The 26,362-nt window shown below is 35.8% G+C and overlaps 3 protein-coding genes across 6 annotated transcripts in view; all 3 read right to left on the bottom strand.

Annotated features, from left to right (window-relative positions):
- Window positions 1–12,337, bottom strand: part of LOC107591071 (SLIT-ROBO Rho GTPase-activating protein 3-like) — a 13,055-nt gene extending 718 nt beyond the window's left edge. Inside the window, exons 1-23 of one of the 2 annotated variants that reach the window (XM_016280073.1) lie at window positions 12,069–12,337; window positions 10,567–10,644; window positions 10,022–10,193; window positions 8,852–9,014; window positions 8,544–8,606; window positions 8,292–8,420; window positions 7,128–7,256; window positions 6,823–7,044; window positions 6,649–6,750; window positions 6,306–6,494; window positions 4,580–4,664; window positions 4,464–4,491; window positions 4,245–4,341; window positions 4,098–4,158; window positions 3,926–4,003; window positions 3,717–3,845; window positions 2,591–2,696; window positions 2,283–2,507; window positions 2,057–2,121; window positions 1,808–1,976; window positions 1,234–1,332; window positions 124–255; window positions 1–21 (exon numbers count right to left, since the gene is read on the bottom strand). The exon at window positions 1–21 is cut by the window's left edge and continues 718 nt beyond it. In XM_016280073.1, coding sequence (XP_016135559.1) covers window positions 1–21; window positions 124–255; window positions 1,234–1,332; window positions 1,808–1,976; window positions 2,057–2,121; window positions 2,283–2,507; window positions 2,591–2,696; window positions 3,717–3,845; window positions 3,926–4,003; window positions 4,098–4,158; window positions 4,245–4,341; window positions 4,464–4,491; window positions 4,580–4,664; window positions 6,306–6,494; window positions 6,649–6,750; window positions 6,823–7,044; window positions 7,128–7,256; window positions 8,292–8,420; window positions 8,544–8,606; window positions 8,852–9,014; window positions 10,022–10,193; window positions 10,567–10,633 — 2,531 coding nt within the window. In that variant the 5' untranslated portion in view covers window positions 10,634–10,644; window positions 12,069–12,337. Of the gene's footprint in view, window positions 22–123; window positions 256–1,233; window positions 1,333–1,807; window positions 1,977–2,056; window positions 2,122–2,282; window positions 2,508–2,590; window positions 2,697–3,716; window positions 3,846–3,925; window positions 4,004–4,097; window positions 4,159–4,244; window positions 4,342–4,463; window positions 4,492–4,579; window positions 4,665–6,305; window positions 6,495–6,648; window positions 6,751–6,822; window positions 7,045–7,127; window positions 7,257–8,291; window positions 8,421–8,543; window positions 8,607–8,851; window positions 9,015–10,021; window positions 10,194–10,566; window positions 10,658–12,068 lie in introns of both variants that reach the window. The other variant, XM_016280072.1, reaches the window with a different exon arrangement.
- A 1,113-nt stretch (window positions 12,338–13,450) lies between these two features.
- On the bottom strand, window positions 13,451–19,436 carry LOC107591141 (caspase-9). 2 transcript variants are annotated; one of them, XM_016280183.1, is made up of 10 exons: window positions 19,081–19,436; window positions 18,436–18,634; window positions 18,124–18,171; window positions 17,943–17,995; window positions 16,770–16,946; window positions 16,581–16,670; window positions 16,207–16,354; window positions 15,126–15,314; window positions 14,898–15,007; window positions 13,451–13,567 (listed from the first exon to the last, which is right to left on the bottom strand). In XM_016280183.1, the coding sequence occupies exons 1-10, from the start codon at window positions 19,210–19,212 to the stop codon at window positions 13,460–13,462; spliced, it is 1,254 nt and encodes a 417-aa protein (XP_016135669.1). In that variant the 5' UTR covers window positions 19,213–19,436; the 3' UTR covers window positions 13,451–13,459. The 2 variants fall into 2 exon arrangements, with proteins under 2 accessions (XP_016135669.1, XP_016135668.1); XM_016280182.1 differs by having other exon boundaries at window positions 18,124–18,228.
- A 2,424-nt stretch (window positions 19,437–21,860) lies between these two features.
- The window catches only part of LOC107591073 (polynucleotide 5'-hydroxyl-kinase NOL9-like), a 6,832-nt gene continuing 2,330 nt past the window's right edge, over window positions 21,861–26,362 (bottom strand). For both annotated transcript variants that reach the window (XM_016280075.1, XM_016280076.1), the window contains exons 4-13: window positions 25,164–25,294; window positions 24,782–24,926; window positions 24,581–24,677; window positions 24,349–24,446; window positions 24,021–24,182; window positions 23,493–23,745; window positions 23,233–23,347; window positions 22,602–22,776; window positions 22,312–22,445; window positions 21,861–22,094 (exon numbers count right to left, since the gene is read on the bottom strand). In XM_016280075.1, coding sequence (XP_016135561.1) covers window positions 21,972–22,094; window positions 22,312–22,445; window positions 22,602–22,776; window positions 23,233–23,347; window positions 23,493–23,745; window positions 24,021–24,182; window positions 24,349–24,446; window positions 24,581–24,677; window positions 24,782–24,926; window positions 25,164–25,294 — 1,433 coding nt within the window. In that variant the 3' untranslated portion in view covers window positions 21,861–21,971. The remainder of the gene's footprint in view (window positions 22,095–22,311; window positions 22,446–22,601; window positions 22,777–23,232; window positions 23,348–23,492; window positions 23,746–24,020; window positions 24,183–24,348; window positions 24,447–24,580; window positions 24,678–24,781; window positions 24,927–25,163; window positions 25,295–26,362) is intronic.

Genomic DNA, 26,362 nt, shown 5'->3' on the forward strand with positions numbered 1-26,362 from the left:
GTGGATCGTCTCATTTGAGGGCTGTGAAAGTTATAAATTTACTGATTTTAACATTATTCTGTAGATAATAATCTGTGATATTAAAATCTCTGTAAAAAGCAAGTAAACAGTCTAATTACACACTCAAATGTTTTCCGCAGAGCTCCTGGAGAATTTCCTGGCTGTGCATATTGTCCTGTGGGTATTTGTAACGAAACCTTTCCAGAAGTGACATGACTTGGCCCGACTCCCGCTTTGTCACTTGTGACCTTGAGCCTGGAAAAAGAATACAGACAGAATGATTAAGTTTAGCTAGTTACTGAGTCATTGGTCATCATTATGCAGTAAGACTGAAGTTCTATTCTTTGATCATCATTATGTAGTAAGAATGGGGTTCACATAAAGTTCACTTAGATTACATGCTTGTTTCTTTCCTGTTTTATATGGACAGTGTACAAGTCACATGCTAAACAGAATATATTACAATTAGGTTCCAGGAGTAAAAATTTTCACATTCATTTTCTCCACATTTCTCTATGATTTTTAACACTAAATTAAAAACCTTTAAAGACAACCTACTATGAGCTATGAGGTTGTTAATCTATGGCGTATGCTTTTGTTTAAGCCAGTATACATTAATACAGTATACTTATTTTTTAAAAAACTACAATACCATTGATTCTGCAAAACAATCTCCACCAATCAGAAAATCGAAACAATCAAATTGTGCCAAATCAATAAATCAAACTCCATACACTCTCAAACTACTTAAATGTTTATCTACTATATTTGCATATTTTGCAATAAACATAATATGTATTGTTCATATATACATAATAAATATATTTTTAATTGGATTGTCATTCACAATGCTTCATGGGATTGTAGTTCTTTCCCTCATTAAAGCCATTAAGTTCACAGTCTTGTACCTTTGTCTTTTAGTTTGATTTTACAAATACTTTTTTTTTAAAAATCAGAGTTTGTAATGTTGTAATTCACCTCACAGCTGGCTGGTTTGGTTCCCTGCTTATAACGCTTTAACAAAGACTTTAAAAATCCCTAAGGTAAAAAGGAATAGAAAAACCAAGGAATCAAGGCCACTGAAAAAGTGGATGGCACTTTGGCACTCTGTATAATAAAGCTTTTTTAAGAATAACTACCATGTGGTTGTAATAGGACAAAAAAACTCCACATGGTTCTATAGTTCATGTCTTTACATTCGGCAGTTCTCATGAAACAATCGGAGTGCTTTACCGTGTACTTTGCTGTGCTTTCTGCTCTTCCTCTGTCTGCTGTCTGCCACTGCTGGATTTCAAAGTTTCCTTCCCCTTCTGATCTTGGCCTCCATCCATGCTAACCAACGTAGAGGGAGAGGATTGAGAAGTGTTAGGACACTCCAGACTGCGGTTGGTAGTAACTGATTGTGGCATTGACTCAATAGTGATGCTATTCCGGAGTCACATTTTATTAGTATTTTAAATCAATAAGTCCTCTAAATGCCTTTAATTTGTATAACACCCAATACAATAATGAAACTCAAAAAGACAATGACATAAATGGGTATATAAATGCATTGATTATGGACAATCGAGCAAAAAAAAGAAGTGAAATCAATAAGCAGTTTCCTCAGCTGACCATTTGCAAAGATCTGCCCCCTTGGTTACTGTTGTTCATTCAGACAAGCTTTACAGAATGTCCCATATGAATTTTAGTCAAATGTGCTCATATATTTATTGTACATTATACTTATAAGAAGTGTAGCACTGCAAAGCATTTTATCTGCCATTTTTCTTTGATGAATGTGGCTATCCAAGAGATAAAAACCTACCACGACACACTGATATATTTATTTGGGATGAGACCCTTTGTCCCATTAGCCTCCCCTCTCCACCAATCAGAGGAAGCTTTGCTGTGTAGGATGAGACGGTCTCCATGTTTAAAGGACAGCTCAGATGAAGAACGACCTGTGTAGTCGAACAAGGCTACTCCCTGCAGCCCTGTACATCAAAACAGACCAAAAGGAATTAGTTAAGTTCTGCTAGTCCAAATATTGATAAGTAAAGCATGTCAACTGTACCGTCTTTTGCTTCTTTCATTTGCGATTGCTCCGATTCTCCATCTCCTTCCTCTGCTACAGCCTCACTGTAGACATGAGAAATATCAAGTCACGTAAATTTTATTTGTATAACGCTTTTCACAATGCACATCATTTCAAAGCAGCTTTACCAACAATCATGTTTATGTTAGCACATATTCTTAGTATGTATGTACAGTACACGACAAAGACGGAGCTTAATTCTTACCAGTCGTCTTCTTCTAATGTCATGCACTTTTCATACACTGCCCCAGGCAATTCATTCTGGCTAGGGAAGATGCTCTCGTGTTGGATAATGATGCTCTTGACCAGTGAGTTGATGCGCTGAAGCTCTGCTGCATCGCCATTGTTTAGCCCTCTCACCAGACTGGGACCAAAACACACTGCCAGGTTATAGGGCTGCATCATATTCTCGTCACTGTACTGGGAGACACTTTAGACACACGTACAGACATTCAGATGTAGGTTTTTGTGATTGATAAAGGGCAAAACCCAATGACACCTTATAATACTTACTGGTGAAGGAATGCAAAAAGATATCTAATTACAATGATGAGCGAGGTAGGATATGAGGAGATGACACACTTCAGCTGTGATACCTTTTTTGTCTCGTCATCTATTTCTGTAAGGGAGGTAAAGTTAAAGACTCCATAAAATTAGATCATTGCTGTTATGACTAGATATGAGCAGATATGCATTTAAAATGGTCAGCCTTTTTCTTTGACCAAAAATATTGACTTTTGTCCAATAAAATTCTCTCTAAAATAAGAATCAACTACCAATAGGCAATAGCTAAATCATATTTCGAAAAATAAAGGTAGTAGTACTTAAAATAAAAATAAGTATAAAATAGTACTAGCAATATATATTCACAATAAATTTTTGGCGATTTAAAAAAAAAATTATATTAAAACAATATATCTAAAAAAATATTTTTCTATTCTTTTCCAGTATGGAAAACAAAATGATTTATAATTATTGAAAAGTTTTTTTTTATATAACTACCAATCAAAAGCTTGTTGTCGGTAAGATTTATTTCTTATGCTCACCAAGGCTGCATGTATTATAAATATACAGCAAAAACAGTAATATTGTGAAATATTATTTCAATTTAAAATAACTGTTTTCTATTTTCTATTTTAATATAATTTAAAATATATTTTTTTTCAAAAGCTGATCCTTCAGAAATCATTCTAATATGCTGCTTTGCTGCTCAAGAAACCTTTATTATCAATGTTGAAAACAGATGTTCTACTTAATATTTTAATGATTTTTTTTCATTGATGAATAGAAAGTAAAAAAAACAGTTATTATTTGAAATATAAATTTTTTGTAACATTATACATGTCTTTACTGTCACTTTTGATCAATTTAATGCATCCTTGCCAAATAAACATTAATTTGTTAAAAATAAATCTTAGTCTCATAAAATCTAAAGGTAATGTACGCCATAAAGCAATTTTGCTGGATTTTTAAGCAGGCACTGAATAGATGTAAACTAAAGCCTACTGGCTAACTAAAAATCAGCCTTGCAATATGTCCTGCCCAAACTTCCTGTTTAAATAGAAAATCTTATCACAGGAAAGATAACATACACACAGTCAACATACAAGCACATAATAGTGTGGTAAAATGCTCTTACGCCCACATTCCATCAGCTGCTCATAACTGTCCTCAGGAAACAGGGGTTTCTCTAGTCCTCTAAAATAAAGTTTCAGCACTCCAGCTACAGAGTCCATGTCACACCCCACATCAGTGAGTGGGTCATCGCCTACGAATTAATATGCAAATCACAGCCTATTACTAATGCTCAGAGAAAGGGAGGAGAATATCAGCACCCAATGCACATACCTTTCTCAAACGCATCCTTCAGCTGATTCACCACCATCTGAGATCCTGGCACTCTGAACAATCCCTCATGATGTAAACCTTACCAGAGAAAAAACAGTGAATAGCTTAGAAAACCAATGATTAAGATGGAAAGAATGGTAGAAAGAGGCATTATCTACTGACTTAGATTTACCATTGAGGTTGATGAACCGAATGCAGCTCTCCACCACTGCAGGAATGAGCTGTCCCGATGCCTAATGGGGAGGAAACACAGAGTGAGTCAGTTGCCTTTAACTGTTTTGAGTTAATCCAGAACACTTCCTGAATCAGAGAAATTTACTTGGATGTATGATAGTAGATCCCCATTGAAAAGCTTCTGGCTGATCTGGGCACCAGGGTAACACTTTTTGTGACGCACAGATCTTTTGGAGTGTGTTCTAAATAAACAGAAATGTTTAATTATAGTCATCACTGCTCTTGTTAACCCAATAAAATGTAGGAATATTGCCAAATGTTTTGACATAGAAAATATATCTATTTTAAGCCTTAGTTTCCTTACCTGGAATGGTTATTGGCACCACTTTCAGCTGATAAGAAAAAGAACCAGGAGAACAAAATTGAAGACATTTTTTTTCATTGCAACAATTTCTGTAAAAATAGGAGACATTATTCCACCTTTCTGAATGGCAACCTTAAGCAGGTCATGTTTGGCCTCCAGTTTTGATATTAAATAGCTGTTACATAGATGGTCCCTGACTTTCTGCAATATAAAGTCACATGAAATAGAAAATGTCAGACAAAAACAGCAATAGAGATACTACTACTACTACTACATAAATATTTAAACATAAAAATATAATAGTTAACATATTATTATTATTTGTTTAATTTTAATAATATATATTTTCTCAATGGAGATCAAAATTAGAGAACAATCTATAAATACTTGTTTTTTTTCTGAAATATTGTTACTCTTCATATCTCAAAATTTGAAGGAATATTAGCTGTAGGTATACCACTGTTCCACTAACATGTGACATGTACAACTCTCAGAAATTAGTAGGAGGTGTAGAGGCCTTTGCTCTGAATGACTTCAGCACATCTGCGGCCGCAGGACATAAGTAGTTTCTCACACTGCTCTGGTGTGATCTTGCTCCGATCTTCTTCTAGTTTCTTATAGTTTGATGACTGTAGTGGGTTTCTTAGCCATAATTTTGTCACCAAGGATTTTCCAGAGATTTTGAGTCAGGTTTAGATCAGGACTCTGGGCCGGCCATTTCATTATTTCAGTGTTCTTAGCTTCAAGGAACTGCTTTACCCGTTTTGCAGTGATGCTTGCAGGGAAGGAACTGCATACTGCTGCAGGAGGTTCTGATAAAAATGTGCATTCACTCTGCAATGTAGCTGTAAAAGAGGCCCAACGCCTGCTGCAGAAAACATCCCCCAAACCCTGACACTTCCTCCTCCAACTTTCACTGACTTCTCTACGCACTTGACACTGAACAAAATGTTTCCCATCAGACCAAAATAAATTAAACTTGCCCTCATCACTAAAGTGAACCTTGGACCAGTTCTCCTCTCTCTACACAACATGCTCCTAAGCAAAGGTGAGCTTAGCCTTTTGATTCTTTCTGCTGATGAGAGGCTTGGTCACTGCAGAGTGCACTTTCAGTCCGAGACAGATCCATAACATGTTCAGCGCTGAACTGGCAAGCAATTCCAGCTGCAGTGCTGAACCAGTTCCCCATTGATTCTCCGTATTGTACGGTCTTCTCATTCATTTGCCTTACATGGACAACCAGCCTTTTTAGGTGACTTGAATGAATTAGTGTCATTCTAAACCTGCAATATTCGAGAAATCACAGATTTGGAATGACCAACTTCTCTTGCAATGGCTGAAAAGGTCATCCCTTTGGCTTTCGTCTGGACATCCTCCTGTCACAGGTTTTCAGTCATTTTAGAGCACTAGGTGCCAGATTAACAGCAATAACTTATAGGTACCTGTAAGTGTTCTCTGATTTTGATCGGAGTTCTTTTTCAAATATCTAATTTCAGTTTTTTGTACTGTGCATCAGAATACAATTAATTTATGAAATATGCTTAAAAATGACCCTTATACTTGTGTTGGGAAAACTTCAAACAGGACTAAGCAGTGACCTTGAAATTTAGGAAACTGCAGGTTCTCTAGTTTTGATCTCCACTGTATATATCTATATCTATTGATATATATTATGTTGAAAAGCATTTTGAAAAAATATTTTTGTTGGAAACCATGATGCATTTTTTTTCTGGATTCTTTGATGAATAGAAAGTTTAAAACAACAGTATTTAAAAATTTCATTTAATATATTAAATATTTAATAATAATAATAAAATTATTTTAAAAACAAAGTATGATTACCGAGAAGTACAAAATCTCAGTGTCCGGAAGGCTGGCTCTACGTTTCAGCTGATAGGTCTTACTGACTGATATATCACTGTTCCCCTCTGGTGATGATGAGCAACTAGGAAAGTCTGGGGTAGATCCAAAGGTGTCCTCGACAATACCATCCAACATGGAAGACTGAGCTGACTGAAGTAATTTGCCAGACTGCAATAAATTGTATACATATTCATGTTTACACAAACACTCATTAGATTTATAATGAGTACACAAAGATACAGCATTCATTCATCCAAATATCCCTACATCTATACTATTTTTTAGTAGTAGTGCCGCATGTGATGCTTTGGGGTTGGTGTACCTCCTCAACATCTGTGGTGACTGAAGACAGCCTGGACTGCAGCTGCTGGAAGCGAGTCACCAGCTCGCCCATCATCTCACACTTTGCCGACACCTCAACCACCTGAAAGAGGATACATACATAAGCAACTACACATTTCTCCACTTATACAGACGCATTTTATCAATCTGGTACCTGGTCGCCTTCGTAGGGTTGGTACTGAAAGCGGAGGGGCAGGCAAAAGGCTGAGATGTTGGCCTGCATGAGAGTGTCTCTGTCCTGGTTCTGGTTCAGTTCTGACACAGTTGTGTCCAGTTGCTGCATCCCAGTGCTCAAGTTCTGCTGGGCCCATTGGCGACTGGCCAGGTAAAAACGAAACACCTTGGATATGGACTGGTGGTAACCCAGATCACAGCACTGAGAAAGCATGCAATGAGAGGTTGAGTTAAACCTGCTCAGTATTGAAACCTGATTATATAGACTGAATGTAATGAACTCACATCTATGAGAGTGGAGAGATCCTGAAGGTAATATTTGTTCATGCATGCATTTGCCGCAGCTAAGTTGAGGAGGTAGTCATTGCGTGCTTTTGTGCTCTTTAGCTGAATCTCCTGAACTTTACTTTGCCTCTGTGCACACATAAAGTGGTGAGATGTAACCTCAGATGTTACTGGAACAATCACTTATCCACACACATTCATTGAGTCACACGTCAAATCACACAAGATGACCACAATAACCAACTGCTATGATCTTTTGTCTGCCAATCATATGCAGCGAACACTTGCCCCACATCACTCTGCACAGTGGAGGATGCAGCAAGTTTTTGCAAGCAAAACCTAGTCAGACCTAAGTATGTATCAGTCTTTGCTTTCATCTTTCTCTGCTGTGTAACAGTGTCTTTTGCATCCTTTGATTCTGACACCAGTCAAATTTTTTTTTGTGGCATAATGTTGATTAACAATTTTGACACATTCGTAATGTTCTTTAAACACACCATCAACAAAATAATAAAATGGGAATGAAATAACTATAATGAGGGAATGAATTCATAATTTGTGGCCACAATTTCTTGTTTTATTCTATTTCACGGTTTCCACAAAATTATTGAGCAGAACAACTTTTCCAACTCTTTTTTTAACATTGATAATAACAAGAAATGTTAAATATTGAGCACCAAATCAGAATATTATAATGATTTCTGAAGGACCATATGACATTGAAGACTGGAATAATGGCTGCAAAAAAATTGGCTTTGCCATCACAGGAATAAATTACACTTTAAAATACAGTGAAATAGAAAACAATTATTTTAAATTGTATAATAATAATAATAATATTTCACAACATTCCTTTTTTCTTACTTTATTTTTGATTAAATGCATAAGTGAGTATGAGAAATAGTGACTTCTTTCAAAAACTTTATAACCTAACCTAGCTTTTGAATGGTAATATATAAAATTTAAAGAGAGAGAGAGAGAGAGAGAGAGAGAGAGAATTATATAATGTGTGGGAAATTCTCTCTCTCTCTCTTTTTTTTTGGGTAATCAACATTATGCCACAAGTTGATTGAGCTTAACTTGAACTAAACCTTAAATATATCTTAATTATAAGCATTTCATTCACAACTATTTCATATTTAGGTATTAAAAAGGGAGATATACTTTCTCTATTTGTCTTTCCATCTTTTTAGAAGTACTTTGCTTCTGCTTTTCCTCCAGTCTGACTGCCTCCTTTAGTTTGCTTTCTGCAGACAGGAACTCAGTGTAGTATTGGGAATATGTCTTCAAGGCCTGGTTTTCAACAAAAATAGGAATGAGGTTTGCAGTGACATTTTACAATCTATTAAACGCAAGTAAAAATTGTTTCTGAAAGAAAAATGTGGCTCAATGAGAGGAATGTGGGGTTACGCTCACCATATGAAGTTCTGTGGTAACCTTCAGAAGTCCATCCTGTAACTGGGTGCAAATGTCTCTGCTCTGAAAATATAAATGATAATTTTAGCAACTTTGTATTACAATGTCAGGCGAGTGGCAGGTGACTATGTCAAAGGTGTTTCTGTGCACTGTCTGCAAAGTGTCAGTGCAAAGGAAGCCACATGTTTATACGGGGGCATGTTTGCTCCTTCAAGTGTGTGGGTGTTTGTTTTTGCAAATGTGGAAGGATATGAAAATGTGTGTGTGAGCGAGATGGTGTGTGTGTGTGTGTGATGGTGGGTGTGTACCCGTTTGGCCAGGCGTTGGGCATGTTCAACACAGTGTGAAAGCTGTTGAGGCAGAGTGTTGCTGTAGCGGTCACTCAAGAAACTGTGATCTCTGCTCTCCTGACGCGTTTGCATCAACAACACCTGCCAGCAGTTAACCACTGACTGATGGCTGGGCTCCTTCCTGAGGGGCATAGAACCAGAGAACTGAGTTATAAAGTTCTTGGTAAGCAACAGATACATAGCTATATATAAACAGCAGTTTTTTTCCCCTAAAACCAAATATATACACTACTGTTTAAAGTTTGAGTACAGTAAGATTTTTTATTTATTTTATTTTTTTTAAAGAAATTAATTGTTTTATTGAGAAAGTATGCATTAAATTGATCAAAGTGACAGAAAAATCATTTATAATGTTACAAAAGGTTTGTCAAATAAATGCTGGAGTAATGGCACTGGAATAAAGTGCATTTTAAAATAAATTTCAATAGAAAAAAGTTACTTTAAATTGTAATAATAATTCACAAAATCACAAATTTTACTGTATTTTTAAACAAATAAATGCAGCCTTGGTGAACATATAAGATTTCTGTCAAAAACATTTAGTAACACTTTACAATAATTTGTTAATATTGGCTAATGCATTAACTAACAATTAGCAATACAATTGTTACGGTATTTTTTTACATTTTTGTTAATGTCAGTTAATAAAAATGCAACCATTTATTCTTAGTTCAGGTAAATTAAACAATATTAACAGATACAACTTTTGATTTTAATAATGTATTACTAAATGTTGAAATTAACATTAACTAAGATTAACAAATGCTTTAAAAGTATTTTTCATTGTTAATGTTAACTAATGTAAGCCAAGTTAACAAATTGAACCTTATTGTTAAGTGTTACCAAACTTTCTAACCGACCCCAAACTTTTGATAGGTAGTATATATAGAATTGTATATATATATATACATATACAGTGGGTACGGAAAGTATTCAGACCCCCTTAAATTTTTCACTCTTATTTTTGCTTGCTATGTTTGGGGTATCTGTCTTTAAAATAAATGGCTTTTTAAGGGTGGCATAAGTGGCCACTTTTTTATTTATTTACTGTATATACAGATTCTTCACAGGTTAAGAAGTTTTTCATGCATTAATGGTGATTTTTTTCTTTTCTTTTCATATCCTCACTTCCTGGTTCTGGAGGAGAACCTGTCACACAGTTTGTCCAGTGAGCGGGCGTACTCCCCCTCAATCTCGCCTCGTCTGCGCAAAAAATCGATCAGATCTTGGAACACCTGAGTCTTCTGCTCCACCTGACCGTCAAATATCCTCAACTGCTCCGCCAGCTGCAAACGCACCTCTAGTGGAGAGAAAGAGAGAGCACGCGATTATATTTCTATAGTTCCTCTCTGTTAATCTGTTTCATTTGACAGGTGTCAAATAACAGTTAACTGGAACATGTTGACTTCACAAAGTTTAACAAGACGGATGGCGATAGATAGATAGATAGATAGATAGATTTCAAAATTTACAAATTGTATCTGTTAATATTATTTAATGTACCTGAGCTAACATGAACTAAAGTATGAGCAGTTGTATTTTCATTAACCAATGTCAACACAGATTAATAAATTGGTTATCTGTGATTTTGGAAGCATATACAGTTTTGGATTAGTTTTGCCTTCCATTGCTCAGAAATCTTAAAGGGTATTCAGTGTTAGGACGTCCGTTACCTTTAATCTGTGTATCATAGTCCGCTGTCCCCACTCTGTCCCTCCTCAGTTTGACATGGGACGACATTGTAGCTCCAGCTAAGTGAATGAACAGAAGCCATGTAGAAGTTTAAAGAATATACTTGAAAAAGATTTTCATTAGCACTTCATGCTTTTAATTTGATATTTTGACCAATCTATATGACCCACAGAAATGAGAAACATGTACATTGACTTTTAATGCAGACTTTACATTCATATTATCATTTCATCCATTTTAGTGCCAAGATCAATCAAGGTCAAACTCATACTCCGATTTCTTTGGCTTTAAGTTAATTTGGACTATAACAATAACTCAACTTGATTTGTACACCTACAATACCACAAGTCCTGAGGCAATCAACCATTGTGTACAATAATTAATTTGTAGTCTAGAAGACTATAAACACTCATCATTTAACATCATATAAAATGCCTTTCTGTCACGAAAACAAATTCCTCGTATGTGTAAACATACCTGGCAATAAAGCTCATCTGATTCTGATTGTATAATATATTCAGATTCAAAAGAAATTGCGAATAAGCATTATATATATATATATATATATATATATAGGACTTAGGGGACTTATTTCACACACAAACACACACAGTCTGGTCAGCTATCCTTGTAGGGATACTGTACAAACCATATTTTCTATCACCCTACACCTAAACCTACCCCTCACAGGAAACTTTCTGCATTTTTACTTTCTCAAAAAAAGTAATTCTGTATGATTTATAAGCTTTTGTACCCATGACACGAGTCCCCATAAGTCTGTGTGTATTCAGGTTTAAGTCCCCACCAGGATATATATAACCCCCCCCCCCCCACACACACACACACACACACACACACCAGGAGTGTCATCATTCAACATGTCACAGCAGTTGTTCTGCAGTGACCTACAGTACAGTGGATGTACAGTGCACTTTTCAATTGTAGTGAACAAATTGCACATCTAGGGAGTCAAAAAAGGGGAAGGTAGCAGACTTCCTGTGTTAAGAGCAAATCAGACGGCAGCAGCACATTCTCACCATGAGTCATGACAACAGGCCACCCCCTAAGACTCTCTCCTTCTATCATTCTTCACAGAAACTTCCCCATTTACATCTCATGAAAGTAACTAAACGTTCACCGAAATAATTGATTTCAGATCTCCAAATGTTAACAGACATATTCAGGAATTAAGCATGCATGTTTCCCAACAACAAACCAATTTTAATCCCTTTTCTTGGCATAAGATTTATCTCCATGTACTCCTGCTGGCTTAGGATAAAACTCTGTTTTTCAGAATATTATTTTCCGAGGAAGTTACTTTAGCAATATGTGTGAAAAAATATGTTTAATATGCATTATGAATTATAAAAGTAATGTATGAAAACTGATCAAATAACATGCAAACTGACAACAAAAAAATTAATTACATAAAACAACAAAATCATGCTATTTTTGTTTTTTTAAGTAAACCCACAACACTTACCTTAGTAATTCCAGCAGATGTTCACACTGGCATTCTCAATATATCCTCTTATACAGCTTCCACACTCCCTTAATATCGCTTGTCCAAACCAAAGCCCTGAGAAACCGTCTTTCTATCGCACACAAGCACTGTGAGATACAGAGAAAGACAAGACCATTCTCCTCCTTCCTCACTCGGTCACTGTGTGCTGACAGTAAGTGTACTGAATACTGAGTAAAACCTCAGTTCACTGGCCCCTCCTCCCTCACTGTGCTTTCTCACTTTCACAAACACTATCTTTTCAATTTGGATTCAAGCAGCCATTTATCTGACATGCTTTATTTGGAGTTATATGCCTCAGTAATGGCTATTTATGTCTGCCTGTTTAGACATCGAAAAGGCCTGATGTCTTTCTGAAAGTGGCAGTTTCCATTGAAGATCTTCCCACACAGGGCGACAATAATAAGGTCGAAACAAACATAGGTAGTGGAAAACGCTTTGATTGTGATGCATCTAAATTTATAGCTGCTTTGACCCCAAAATAAGCATTATGACCTTTCAGTTTTCCTTTAACAGAAGGAGAAGTGGCTTGTACGGATCAGATTGCGTCACAGGTAATTTTTGTTCACTTGTGCAGCTGCACTGTTCCTATTTATTTAATCCATCCAAAGTTATGAAGCACAAAAGAAGGAAATAAAAACAGATATGTTCTGTTTTTGCAACAGATGGCACCTACTTAGTACCAAATAAGTTAATAACAGTTTAAATTCACTTTATTATTAAACATGTTAAGTGAGACCTAGCTTCGCTTTCACATTCTCACACAGTTATTTTGCTCTTGTATGCGTTTTATTGGTGTTAGTGTGTGAGGACCTATTCATTTCCTTCCTCTCCGGAGTGTCTTATCTGTTTCCCATGATAAATCTAAATCTAAGTCTGTTTGTGACTGTATTAGTCTCATTAATGGAACTATAAGATTCATTTTAGATTTTTATTTATCTGAAATGTATTTTTTATTCAGTAGAAAAGATGCACAGTATGCAACTAGATATTTCTTAAGAACATAGTGACCGTTAACCACCGTCAAATACCACAAATGAACCACAACTGCATTAAAAGTCTAATGTCCTCCTACTGCCGTGCACTATAGAATGTAAAAAAAAAAAAATCCATCTGCATTTTACAGTTAACAAGTCATTAGTGGTTTATATTTGTGAAGTTCACCTTCTGCTTGCAAATGTAGAATTCTAAAAATAGAATCATGTTAAAACCAAAAATTCCAGTCAAATGTTCTGTTCACGTGGTTCAGTTTATGATGTAAAAATTACAAATATGTTTTTTTTTTATCACATTATATCAAGTACATGGTAGTTTTCCCACTGCAGCAAAAACAAAAAAAAATCTTCAAGTGATCATGACAGTGAAGACTGAAAGTAGAGAAGTTTTCGGAGGAAGTTGAACGATCCGGGCATTTGTTTATACAGGCCTTTGGCAGATATCTGGGAGACTGCAGCATTTACCTAAAGAAAATAGATATTTCATATATATAATTTATTTTAATGCAAAAACATTAAAAATAAATAAATTATATATTATGTATAAATTTAATTATTTGTGCTTGAAAATTAAACCAAAACATGTTGGTATATTGCATAGGCACAAATGATATTAACATAGTGTCTATTTTTGCTTAACTATCTGACTAATCTATGTAATTAATATAAGTTTAGCTTTATTTATTTTTTGGACACAGGACACAAACCTAAGGCTGCGTTTACACTGCAGGGCTTTATGCACAGATCCGATCTTTTAACCATATCCAACTTTTTCTCCCACCTGTTTACATTCACTTAAGTCATGACTCATATCCGATACTTACTGTACATTTACTGTATATGAATCCCCACCTAAACATGAATGATAGCCAATGGTGATCTCATTCAGCAAAATGGTTGACCCTCAGGTTTTGAACAGCAATAAAAATTTATATAATTTACATTAGGTGGTTCTTTAACTTTAATGCACACCATCTGTGATTATCCCGCTTATACCATGATCACTTGCCAGCCAGTAGTTAAAGATGGCATTGATGTTTGCAGCACAAAATTTCAATGAATATAAAATAACAGTAGTTTTCATAAGTTATTTCATCTACAGGTTGTTAGATCTAAGTTTAAGTTTCAATAAAAGAAGTTGAGTTTTTGCGCAAGCATACAGTATACAGGCAACATCTGCTTCGTAATGTGACAAGTTATAGTGAGCAAATGTGTCTCCATCGCCTTGTGATGGCTTGGAATTCCAATAGGAATCAGATTTACGTGTTTAGACGTAGGTCAGATGTCCAGATATCGGATATGTATCTGATTTAAAACCATATTTGGAAGCAGCTCAGAACAGATGCGAAGAAATCAGATCTCATGTGGATTTTTATGTTTTGACGTGTGCAACAATATCCAATCTGCATCATGTGAGTTCAAAATCAGATTTTTTTTTTCAGATTTTCAGTGTAAACGCAACCTAAAAGTATGAATGAATTTTATGTCTGCCATCAGTGAAAATATAGCACTTAAACAGGAAGAGTTTGTATGCGATGCAGTTTGAGGAGCTGACTATAGCTTTTGCATGGCGTCAAATCTTTTTAACAAATTATCTATAAGCTAGCAGAATATATATAAGATAGCAGAATATCTACTGCTTGATATGATACATACCATGATACTGCTGTACTCTAACTGGTAGCATTATTATTGCATAATTTGGTTTGGTGTGGTTTAGTTTTTTTCCATTTTTGAGAACATATTTATTGTATCTAGCAGTTGTTTTAAGAAGCTTTATGGGACAAAGACATACCATCATTAGCATGGTCACCAGATCATCCGTGGCAGCATTCTCCTCAAGCACACAATCAAGATTCTCCACATACCAGGATCCGGCCTGTGTGTCCCTCCAGGAGACGTAGCCTGCAAATGCATTAGCATGAGTCATTTACTTGTGTTTGCCAATCAAAAGGGAAATATTAATCAACCAGAAAAACAATTTAAGGCACAACATGTAATTCTGTAATGACAAAACACAGACCTGGAAAGGTTGAGTAGGACACCAGGATGTCGCTGGGTGTAGGCAAAGTGGCCCGAGCATCAAGTTCATCAGACGTGCTGAGAGAGTCACTGCTGGAGGATATGGGAATAGCGTCCATCTGGTCATCTATCCCACCCAAAGAGGGCTCCACCTCATCTGGAGAAACCTCAAAACCTGTGTCCTTCTCACCTACAGGTGAGAAGAAAAAAAGTTAGCTTAATCTGAAAAACTACAGCACACTAGGAAATGTTCTATTTCAAAACCTCTGATTATTTTTAGGTATGGTCACATTAGCAAAATTTTGGAAAAGGTCCATTGTCTATCATAAATAATGTAGCGATGTATGAAGCACAGCTCACACTGAAATCTCCTACAAACCAAGCAGCTTTCTGTTGGTTAAAACTGTGAATTCAACTTGAACTAGTTGCGAAATCTGTGTGGGGAAAATTCTTCATGGTGAGCTGTAAGACTAATAGCTTACGCCAGACAGTGATTCATCTTTTATGAATCATTAAAATATTGTTGTCCGGTATGCTGTGAGCATGAAGATTGTAGTATGTACACTGTGAGTTTTTAAAAGCTTAGCTTAAAGGTCCAGTATACTTTAAGCAAAAATGAAGAATTAACTGGTGTGATATAATTTCTAAATAACTAAAGGCCAAAATGAAGTTCGCTCATGCAAATATCTGCACCTATGATTCAGCTGCTGTTTTCTCACCAGTCATTTTAGTTGTTTTTTTGTTACAGAGATGAAAGCATGCATTTATATATTCATCAAAACATCATTTTCAGCAGCATTCAAACTAGTTTTTACCTCTAAATGAAGAACAAAAAAAGAACTTCTCTGTGAGTATATCAATGCCCTAAATGTGTGATATGAATAAATAGTGCTCATAAATGTGCTGTTGGGATAGTATTCTCAAATGAAACAGATCGGCCTAGATGTTTGGACCCGCAAACAATATTCCTTAACAATCAAACTGAAATGACTGGATTTTGAACATGGAAATTCGCAGAACCATAGTAAATGTGACCACACCTTTTGGCTACAAGACTTGTGAAAGATTTCTGAGATGCCCACCTCCTCCACAAGCCTGGATGAAGAACAGTTTGGGCTTGCCCTGCAGAGAAGGACAGTTCTGGCCGTTGAGGTAGTTTGTGATTAACTGAACTGGGACAGCTGGTCCGTCAACACCATGAACTGCTCCGGGAAAACGATTGTGGTTTGCCTAAACATTAGAGAAATGTCGAGCACCAAAGCAGAATGAGAAAATTGCACTAATGTTTTTGTAATTGGATAGCTTGATGGTGTTCTACAAAAAGTGAGGAAGCAAATAAAATGTCTTTGCAGGTTGTACTTCTTTGTTGAAAACTAATGGTCTTCATAAATGTGAAAAACAAATGTCACATGTATCCTCTTTTTTTTTTTTGAAGAAAATATATGACTGGTTTTACCTCAGTACCATGTGAAAGGATGATCACCACACAGCAGTCATACGCAGAATGATCCCTCTTTGCTAAAGATGCCATCTCATGTCTTATGCGCTACAGAGGATAGAAAATTCATTTTTAAAATGTATTAAAGACAGACTTTTATCTTACTGCTTTGTTTACAGTGAGAAGAAGAGGAAGCACTGTGCTTACTTTGTACTTCAAGTTCCTTTTTGCAATAACCTCAAAGTTGAGAGCTTTAAATCTTTTCTCCATCTTGTCGCAGTCAATGTCCGACCCCGTTCGATCTTTTAGATCACAGTCTGGGTCAAAATCCACATTGTTTATAATCAGGCAGATCCCACAAGGACTGGCATCCATCTTATAGCACTGCACAAAAAAATATTAAGTGAGTGGTTAGGTACAATGGCGCAACAAAAAAAATTTCATAAGAAGTCTCTTATGCTCACCAAAGTGGTATTTATTTTATCAAAAAATACAGCAAAATACAGTAAAAACTAATTTTATTACAATTTAAAACAAATTCAGTTCTGTCATGAAACTTTAGATGGCACAGGCTGATAAGTCCTATCTCAGTCTGATATAATCACATCATTATTCACATGGCGCAGCAAATTGGTTTATGTTGCATCAGCAGCCAATGAGCTCGCTGCTCAACATTCAAATACTTGGCCAGTGTTTGCTGCACGCTTTGTAACCTTCCACTTTCCCCAGCTCCACCTGTCTAGATCTGCTACGGGTAATTTCATGCATGTTATATGTGCAGCAACAGAAAGTCTTACATGCTCACAGCAGTATGTCTGTGGATGTATTGACAGTAGCAAGTATCAGTACTTGCTCTGCCTCATCAGCAGCAGAGTAGCAGATCTATTCCGCCAAGACCAAATGCATTAACATTGCTATAAATATTACCATACTAATCTTTCAGAGAGTTGCCATGACAGAACTTATCTACTTTACTATATTTTGAAATGTAATTACTTTCTGTGATGGCAAAGCTGAATTTTTAGCAGCCATATCATATCTCACTGACTCCAAACATTTCAACAGTAGTGTTAGATGCTTAAATATGCGCATTTGCACATATTTGCATTCTTTTATTTAAATTTTTTATATGAATACATATTAAAAGTAGTATTAAAATATAACAGCATTGGTGCTAAAGAAACATTTCTAATTATCAATGTCGAAAACAGTTGTGCTGCTTATTTATTTATTTTTTTTGGTAACCATACACTTCTAAATTTTGAGAATCTTTTCCGCACACAAAAGTAAGAACACTTGTACACAATTATCAGTTAAAACGTTTAAACAAATCATCTTTTAAAACATTCAGGATTGTTTGCTGAGAATGATCACGTTTACCTGTATACTGTCTCTTCTCTGTCTGGTTGGTCTCACAGCTTGAGTTTCAGAAGCTGTGTAAATGCATAAATCCAAAGGTTATTCATGCTTTTTAACCAAATTGCCCTTTACTTTTAATTGGTAGTATTTCACAGATGAGAACTAACATACTTTATTGAGAATTAAAACAGGACTGACTCACATGGGCTAAGAGGATTGGGCACAGGGAGTCGTTCTGGTCTCAGTGGTCCTAACCGTGATGGAGTAAAATCAGGTCTGTCAGGTTTTTCTGTATACTTTGGATTTTCTGCATCGAATCATAAGATTAAATAAGATATCTCTATGCATCTTTAATATACTTTAGGGAAAAATCATAGCAGAATGCCAGTTACAGGCAAGGCTCAAGAGGATCATGGGTAGGTGGGGGTGTTTTATGTTCCACTGTATTATGGGAACATCCCAAGTAAATATATCCAAGTAAATCCTGTGTGTTTAATGGAAGTAACACACTTACGGACTGGCAGAGGGATCAGCGAAGGCTGTATGGGGACAGAAGGAGGCAGACGAGCACCATCTCCACACTGAAGGAGCTCTGCGAGGGCATGTTGGCCAGTTTGACGCAGACACTCCAGGAAAGCTGGAAAAGCCTGACTCCCTCTCGTCTCTAAGTCTATCACCAGTTGCCTGGCTTGGTCACGTCTTGTTATCTTGCTCTGTTAGGAGAACAACAATGTTCCACATTTGCAGCTTTGCAACAAGGGAACCACTCACACAGGAATGGTCATATCATCTTATCTTCATAATTGTAAACTAAACTAAACAATGCACATTATTAACAAGTGAAGTGTGAACATCCTGTATGAAGCATGACAGTTAAGCAGATTGTTAGAAACTGACAGTCTGAGTTTCCTTTCACTTTCAGTGCATCATGTTACCATACAATTAAAATAAATGAACGGTGACTGTGACAGGGTTTACGCTTAGAATTCTTCTTTTGTGTTACGCAAAATGAAAGAAAGTCATACTGGGCTGATAAGGGTGAGTGAATAAATAAATTGTACTGTTCCTTTGTGAACTTTCACAATGACCACATGTGAACTTTCATAATCCCGTTCCCAGTTTCCCATCTATGTAAACAAAGACATGACTATTACGTTACCTGTATTTCATCGATCATGTCCTGGGTGAAGACTCCCTTTGACAAAAGTCCATCGCAGATGTCTGCAGGACTTAATGCCGTGATTAGATTAAGCCTGTTCCTCTGAAGTATCTGTCTGTGTTTGAGGTCCATTTCAGCAATTATTCGGTATTAAAAGTGTTTATGACTATGAGACGTTTTCAATATAACGAAATATTTGTTAATTAATTTGTGGAAGTAATATACAGTAAACGCGGAAAAACCAATAAAGCTGGACCTGAGCTGAATTGACTTTTAATCACCACAAACCGGAGCTCTGCTCGCTAGGCGCTTTTATTCTCTTCCTTGTTTACGTCTGGCTGGCGATGACGTCACGCTCTCTGGGCTTGGCAGGTGCTTACCAAAGTACAGTGAAACTGACACGTTTTAAGTTGAACATGTTACTCATGTGATTTCTGTCTAAATGAAATACAAAATTTCATACGTAGATAAATAAATGTCGTTTTTAACTGTATAGAAGTGAAATATACAAAAGAAGCTAATATCAGTGATAAAGTTCCATACACATAAAACGAAATAAATAGAAGTCATGTTATTATTAAACATTGTAATAATGTTACAATAATATAAAACAGTAACCTTAAAAGTATTCTCGTATCAATTTTTCTTATATTGTTTGCATATTACCATCACATGATTCAAAAATTAAATAAACCAAATGTAGTCCTATATAAAGTAACATTAAAATGTTTAAAATAAAGGTAAAAATGTGTATTTTATTATTTCTGCTTTCTTTTACCGTGTGTGTGTGTGTGTGTGTGTGTGTGCACTGCTTTGACAATATTGTACATAAAATGATGTGTTGGGGAGTAACTAGTTATATGTAATGGAATTACGTAATTTAATTAAATGTAACTGTAATCTGTTACAGTTAGTGAGAACAAATGTGTAATTAAATTTTAGTTACTTATATGTAAACGATTACAAAGGGGCTTACATCTCAATTTCACACACACACAAACACGTTTGTTTCTGTGAATTGTGGGGACTTTCCATAGACTTTTCTTACTTTTATATTGACCAAACAATCTTTTCGATCCCCTAAACCTACCCCTTACAGAAAACCTATTTGCATTGTTACACTTTCAGATAAACATAATTTGCTATTTTTAATAAGAGAATTAAGGGGGGAGAGGGAGAGAGAGAGAGAGAGAATTTAGTTCTTTCCCAGATTGCATTGACTTCTTTAAAATATGAGACACCATGTTTTAGGAGTTAAGGACAGAATAGGACTCATGCTTATTCAATAACTATTTTATTTGCTATTTGTGTTTATGCTTTATTTTTTTTAAGATGAACTGTTTTTTTCCCCCAAGGCTTTGTTGTCAGTGTTTCCTGTCATAACTACACTCTTAAAAATAAAGGTGCTTCAAAAGGTTCTTCAAGCGATGCCATAGAAGAACCATTTTTTGGTTCCACAAAGAACCATTCAGTCAAAGGTTCTTTAAAGAACCATCTCTTTCTTACCTTTTTATAATCTGAAGAACCTTCTTTCGCTACAAAGAACCTTTTGTGAAACAGAAAGGTTCTTCAGATGTTAAAGGTTCTTTATGGAACCATTTAGACAAAAAGGTTCTTCTATGGCATCGTGAAGCACCTTTATTTCAAGGAGTATATGCAAAGATTTGATCTCAAAAACAGTATCATAGCTATTAAACTATATCTTGTTATGATTTTAAATCTGTATTTAACCTCAAAATGATCTCAAAGTAAAAAGAGGTGAAAGTCTGATTTTGTGGTGGCTGTGCTTTAAAATTAAATTATCATTTTAATTCAAGCAATAACCAATTTTGAAAGTCTGACAGTAATTAGTGTTGAGCACTACAGTAAGTTTAACCCTGCCTGCTTTAAACGTTTGAAAATTATTATAAACTATTATAGTTTAAAAATTATTATATAAATTATAAAAAGTTGAAAACTTTCATTAGAAATAAAAAAATCTAATGTAATCAGACTTTCATAAAACAATTGAAATGGTTACACAACATATAACATTTTAAATAGGATAATTTGTAATCTGTAACCTATTACATTTCCAAAGTAACCTTCCCAACACTGATTATCATGCCAATAAGTACTTTGAAAGTGAAAATGGGAAAACTGTAGCGCCACCTGCTGGTAAATACAGTGAATGTTATAATATGTTGTAAAGCAGCAAGAGAAGGCAGATACTGTGAAGTCAAAGGCCAGTGTTGTTTGTGTAATTTGTATGTTCATATCTAACACAGATACAGTGCAGTGAATAAATGCACATAAAGTCACCTAACTTAGGCATCTTTTGCATTGGTTGTCAACTAGGGGATCTCAACAAACAACAAAATGACATTTAAAGTAAGTTGAATTAAAATAACCTACTATCATTTCAATGCTAAAAAACAAGCAGTTTTATCATTACAGTACTATATTGCATTCTACAGTACAAAATTGTGTACTAATCTATTCACTTCTCAATTTAAACAACAACAAAAAAAACATGGTCAATGAAAGACTAACTTCTTGACAAAAATGAAACCCACTTTAATATTTTACAGTCTGCATTATCTTAGTTTGGGAATGTGACTTGGTAAAAGAAAACAAAGACTCTTAACGACATGTTGACAAACTGTAACAGTACAGCAAATCAAAACATGAGGAAGAGTTTTCCATATGGATCTTAAACATGGAGCCATTCAACAAGAGATAAAGAAACAGCATATGCACACATACACTCCATCTCTCCACAGTATACAGTATACCAAAAAACATGTGGATTTGTACATTCAATGGCCAATTTTACCTCAATATTTAGGTTTATATAACAAATACAAGGATACAAATGTCGTTCACAGAAAGCAGAGTCCATACAGAAGAGCTTAGTTATTTGACTTTATAAAACCGGGCCTTGCCAATCCCTTGTAAATGTGAAGCTTTCCTGCCCCTTGGACTTCAAAACTGTAGTCTGTGGTAACGTAAGGTAAATCTCCTTCAACTCCATGCTGGAACAAGACAAAAAAAAACAAAGACCCATCAAGTTTTGATAACCCTTACACAAATGGTTATATATCATCTGGACCTTTATATTCAGTGAGTAAATTGTAAAATGCACCCATAGTTTTGTATAACAAGAACACTTTGTTCATTTCATGGATGTCCATGATCTACACTACTAACCCCGCACTTTTGAACGGTAGTATATAGTGCTGAATCACGTACCTGCTTGGTGAGCAATATTTTAGGCAGAGTGATCTCTCCCAGCAGGAGACAGTTCACATGCCTCAGGACAGAGGGGGACACTGGAGTAACCAGAAAGTACAAACCACGTGCCATGTCTACCCCTCTCAGAACACCTTAAAAACACACCAGCAGGCAAATTACATTTTAAGGAAGATTGCATAATCTTGCATTGATGTATAATGAATATTTGTAATGCAACAGCAGGTGCTATGCAAATTGACAGATCAATTCGATCTCGGATTCACATTTTAAAGGCCCCGAGTACACACCTAGGCCCACACATTGACAAATTGGAGTTTGGGAGAGTACAACAGGACCTCCTCTGCCCATAACCTTTTCACTGAGACAGCATAATCCCACTATACTGGCATTGGCCGCATAGAGGATGTTGTTGGGCGCAACCTCACAGTGTGTTAAACCTATAGCCACTGCTGAGTGTGGGACCTGCAATAATAGAGCATAAAAAGACATTCATATAAAAGAATCATACATTGCTAAAATATAAAATAAAACACAAATTAAACGAAACTAAATATAAAATAAAACAAAAGAAAAACTATTCAAAATAAAAAAAATATAAAATAGAATGAAATAAAATAAGATAAATATTAAAAAGAAAAAAGAAACAAAAAAATGAAATTGAATTATGAAAATGAAAATTTAAAAAAAGAATTACAGTCATACATGATCAGAAAAGCAAAATCGAAAATAACAAAAATAAAAAATGAAATAAAACAATAATTCAAAATATAAAATAAATCAATAATGAAAAAATAAAATAACTGTCATACATGAAAAATAAAAATGAAATAATAAAATATAAAATGAAAACAAAATATGCCAAAAATGTAAGACTTAAAATATAAAATAATTTTTTTAAATAAAAAATAAAATAAAAACCTGGTAGGGTATGAAGCAGTGGAGCGGGCGGATGGGGCCAGGTTCTGGGGACTGCAGCTTACTGAAGTAGCTGAGCAGAGCCAGGTCTCGCAGCTCATTACTGCGCTGATGTTGCCTATGAGGAATGCAGGAGGGGAATTTGTAAAGTAGTAATATCCAAATATGTACGACCAATCTGAACTAGTTACATGTTCACCAAAACAACTGTCAACTGATCAAAGGTACAGTTAAAATCCAAAGGGTACAGCTGGCCAGCTTACATTTCTCCAGATGTCCCAGCACCTTCAAATTCTGATTGGACACTAAGAAATACATGAGATCGAATGGAGGGGTGGCTGGCTGGCTCCTCTGTCAAGGTGGGCGGCGTTGGAGGGTGTGTCTGCCAGCCGTGGGCAGTTCTGAAGAAGTCTGGGGTAAGAAGCTGACACTGTGGTGCGTTTCCAAAACTCAGCTGTACCACATGCGTAACAGAAAACAGGCGAATGAGGTCGACCAGTATCTGAAAGCCATGGCCTGTGAAAGAGAGAAAGGCGAGATAAGTCAGTACCAGAAACTCTAATGAAAACTTTTATTATATCTATTAAAAACAAAATAATAAATATTAAATATTCTTAACAGGGCTACCAATTTTAGAAAACTGTACGTTCTGACCCAGCTTAATCAGTATATCAAGCTATTATATTGATTGACAGTCCTAATATTTGAATAAATATACAAGATCCATTAATGAGTCGATATACCGTTCGAATCAATATTCCTATTTCACATGCAATATTTTTATTGCTGACCTCTAATCCAGCCCATAGTATTGATGATGACAGGACTTTCTCCACTGACATGGCGCCAGAGGGATTTGAGAGACTCCAGATACCGATCGATGTCAGCCTGACAATCTGCCTGACCATAATACACCATGTGCTCTGGGTCACGCAGGTGTGTGAAAGGAGGCCCTAAGAAAGAACAACACAATCACAAACATGTCCATTTTTGGGGGTATATAACAAAGAACATATGCTAAATGTAAGACACTTCTGAATTGACAATCTTTTTTAATGATACTGGTGAAGAAAAATGTACTTCCTGTGGCTATATGGAGATGGAGAGTATGACACATACCCAGCAGTGGTTCTGTAACTGTGTTCAAGGAAAGACATCCGGGAGGGGTGAACTCAGTTTGGCCTAGATCACACTCCAAATACTCTACACTTGCAGTGCTACACACACACACACAAAAGGTAGAGAGGACAGATACCAGTTTAAAATGCTTAAATAACTTTACAAAAACACAAGATTACCCTCAATGTATCCTCTTATTACTAAACTGATAAAATGAACTACTTGAACTCACTGATTGAGCAGGCTGTTAATAAGGTGTCGATTGAGGGTGGATTTGCCAGAAGACTTCCCCCCACACACAAGAATTATGGGACAGCGGACAAATTCCCCTGTGGGCAATTTTTTTTTTCTTTAATCACACAATTATATATTATAAAATCATTTATACAGTTTATATCAACTTTTTAATAATAGAATTAGTCCAACTAGTTACCTGCCCAGGCACTGAGCAAACTGCTTATAGCTTCTCTGTAACTACGTGACAGCACCAGACCCTGTGCACAAGGTCCACGCAGAGCTGTTACACCCACAGCTGACAGAACAGGGCTATAGACGGCAGCCTGAGACTTCAGCTCCTTCTGCAAGATGCATAAACACAGACACAAATATATCTATGTTGCTATGCCAGGATGTTCAAACAAATAATGTCACAAGCACCCCAGAGTCACAGTGTTTACATTCTTTCTACAAATGGCTTACTTAAAGTTTGCATGTGCATATTAAACTGGGAACGTATTTTAACATCACAAACAATATACATATCAGGTAGGTATTTCAAACATGAACGTACAAAATCTGAAAGGTCACCAACTTACGGAGTTGAGGCCAAAGATCTCTGAGAGCTCTGAGAAACTGGTGAGGAAGCGGGTGAGCGGCGTGTCCAGAGGCTCCAGAAGCACCACGCAGGAGTCAGAATCCACCTCACTCATGAGCTTTTTACTTGGCTCTAGACATAAAAACACAAATTGCAACAGAACGTTAGAAAGCAAGACCAAAAAATAACTTTAGCGCAGGTAGAGATTAATTTATGGCAAGACACTAAAGACAAAAACTGGTCAATTTTGAGCTATTTGGGTTTTCGTGTATCTAAAATACATGTTTGTGTGTTTATTTTATGGCACTTTACCCTCAGGCCATCTAAGATGTAGATGAGTTTGTTTCTTCATCAGAACAGATTTGGAGAAATTTAGCATAACATCACAGCTCACCAATAGATCCTCTGCAGTGAATGGGTGCCGTCAGAACGAGAGTTCAAACAGCTGATTAAAAACTTCACAATAAACCACTAGTAAAATAAAATCAATAAAAAAAAATTAAATAAAAAAAAAAATCTTACTGGAGGAAGCAATATTATGAGTAGAGGACTTGTTTTTTTTTTAGCTGGAAGCAACGGTTTGAAGTTAAAAACATCTCAATTTTGGGCTTATTGCAAACGCAGCTTTTCACTTCACAAGATGTTAACTGATGGAGTCATTTAGATTACTAGTGGATTATTATGTTGTTTTCATCAGCTGTTTAAACTCTCATTCTGACGGCACCCATACACTGTAGAGGAACCATGGGTGAGCAAGTGATGTTATGATAAATTTCTCCAAATCTGTCCTGATGAAGAAAGAAACTTATCTACATCTCGGATGACCTGAAAGTGAGTACATTTTCAGCAAATTTTCATTTTGGGTGAACTATTCTTTTAAAAGCCATTCTCCCAAATTGAGTTCTCTCTCATGTATTGAGCCAGACACTTCAGTAGCAATTACATACACTAAACTTTCCAGTTTTATTCCTATCTATATTTTTGACGATTTTACAGAGGGGTTTATTCATATATAATGTGTATACAAATATTATTCCTAAAAACACAGTGTTTTTTTTCTGGCTGTTGACAGCATTTCCTGATTCATGGACTGATAAAAAAAAATAAAAAAAAACGAAACAAGAATTTTGAACCTGGCTTTACCCAATGTTCATATTTATGTTCTGGAAATGTATGCAAAGTGCATATATATATATATAT

The sequence above is a fragment of the Sinocyclocheilus grahami genome, unplaced genomic scaffold (genome assembly GCF_001515645.1).
Source record: "Sinocyclocheilus grahami isolate Dianchi unplaced genomic scaffold, SAMN03320097.WGS_v1.1 scaffold137.1, whole genome shotgun sequence".
NCBI lineage: Eukaryota > Metazoa > Chordata > Actinopteri > Cypriniformes > Cyprinidae > Sinocyclocheilus > Sinocyclocheilus grahami.

Bases quoted from the DNA above. Each gene is read 5' to 3' on its own strand.
- LOC107591141 (XM_016280182.1), bottom strand. From the start codon at position 19,212: ATGGACCTCAAACACAGACAGATACTTCAGAGGAACAGGCTTAATCTA. The intron at 18,229-18,435 runs GTAAGTGTGTTA...GATTCGATGCAG, and splicing joins GCTGATCCCTCTGCCAGTCC to AAAATCCAAAGTATACAGAA. The intron at 17,996-18,123 runs GTGAGTCAGTCC...GCATTTACACAG, and splicing joins GCCCAATCCTCTTAGCCCAT to CTTCTGAAACTCAAGCTGTG.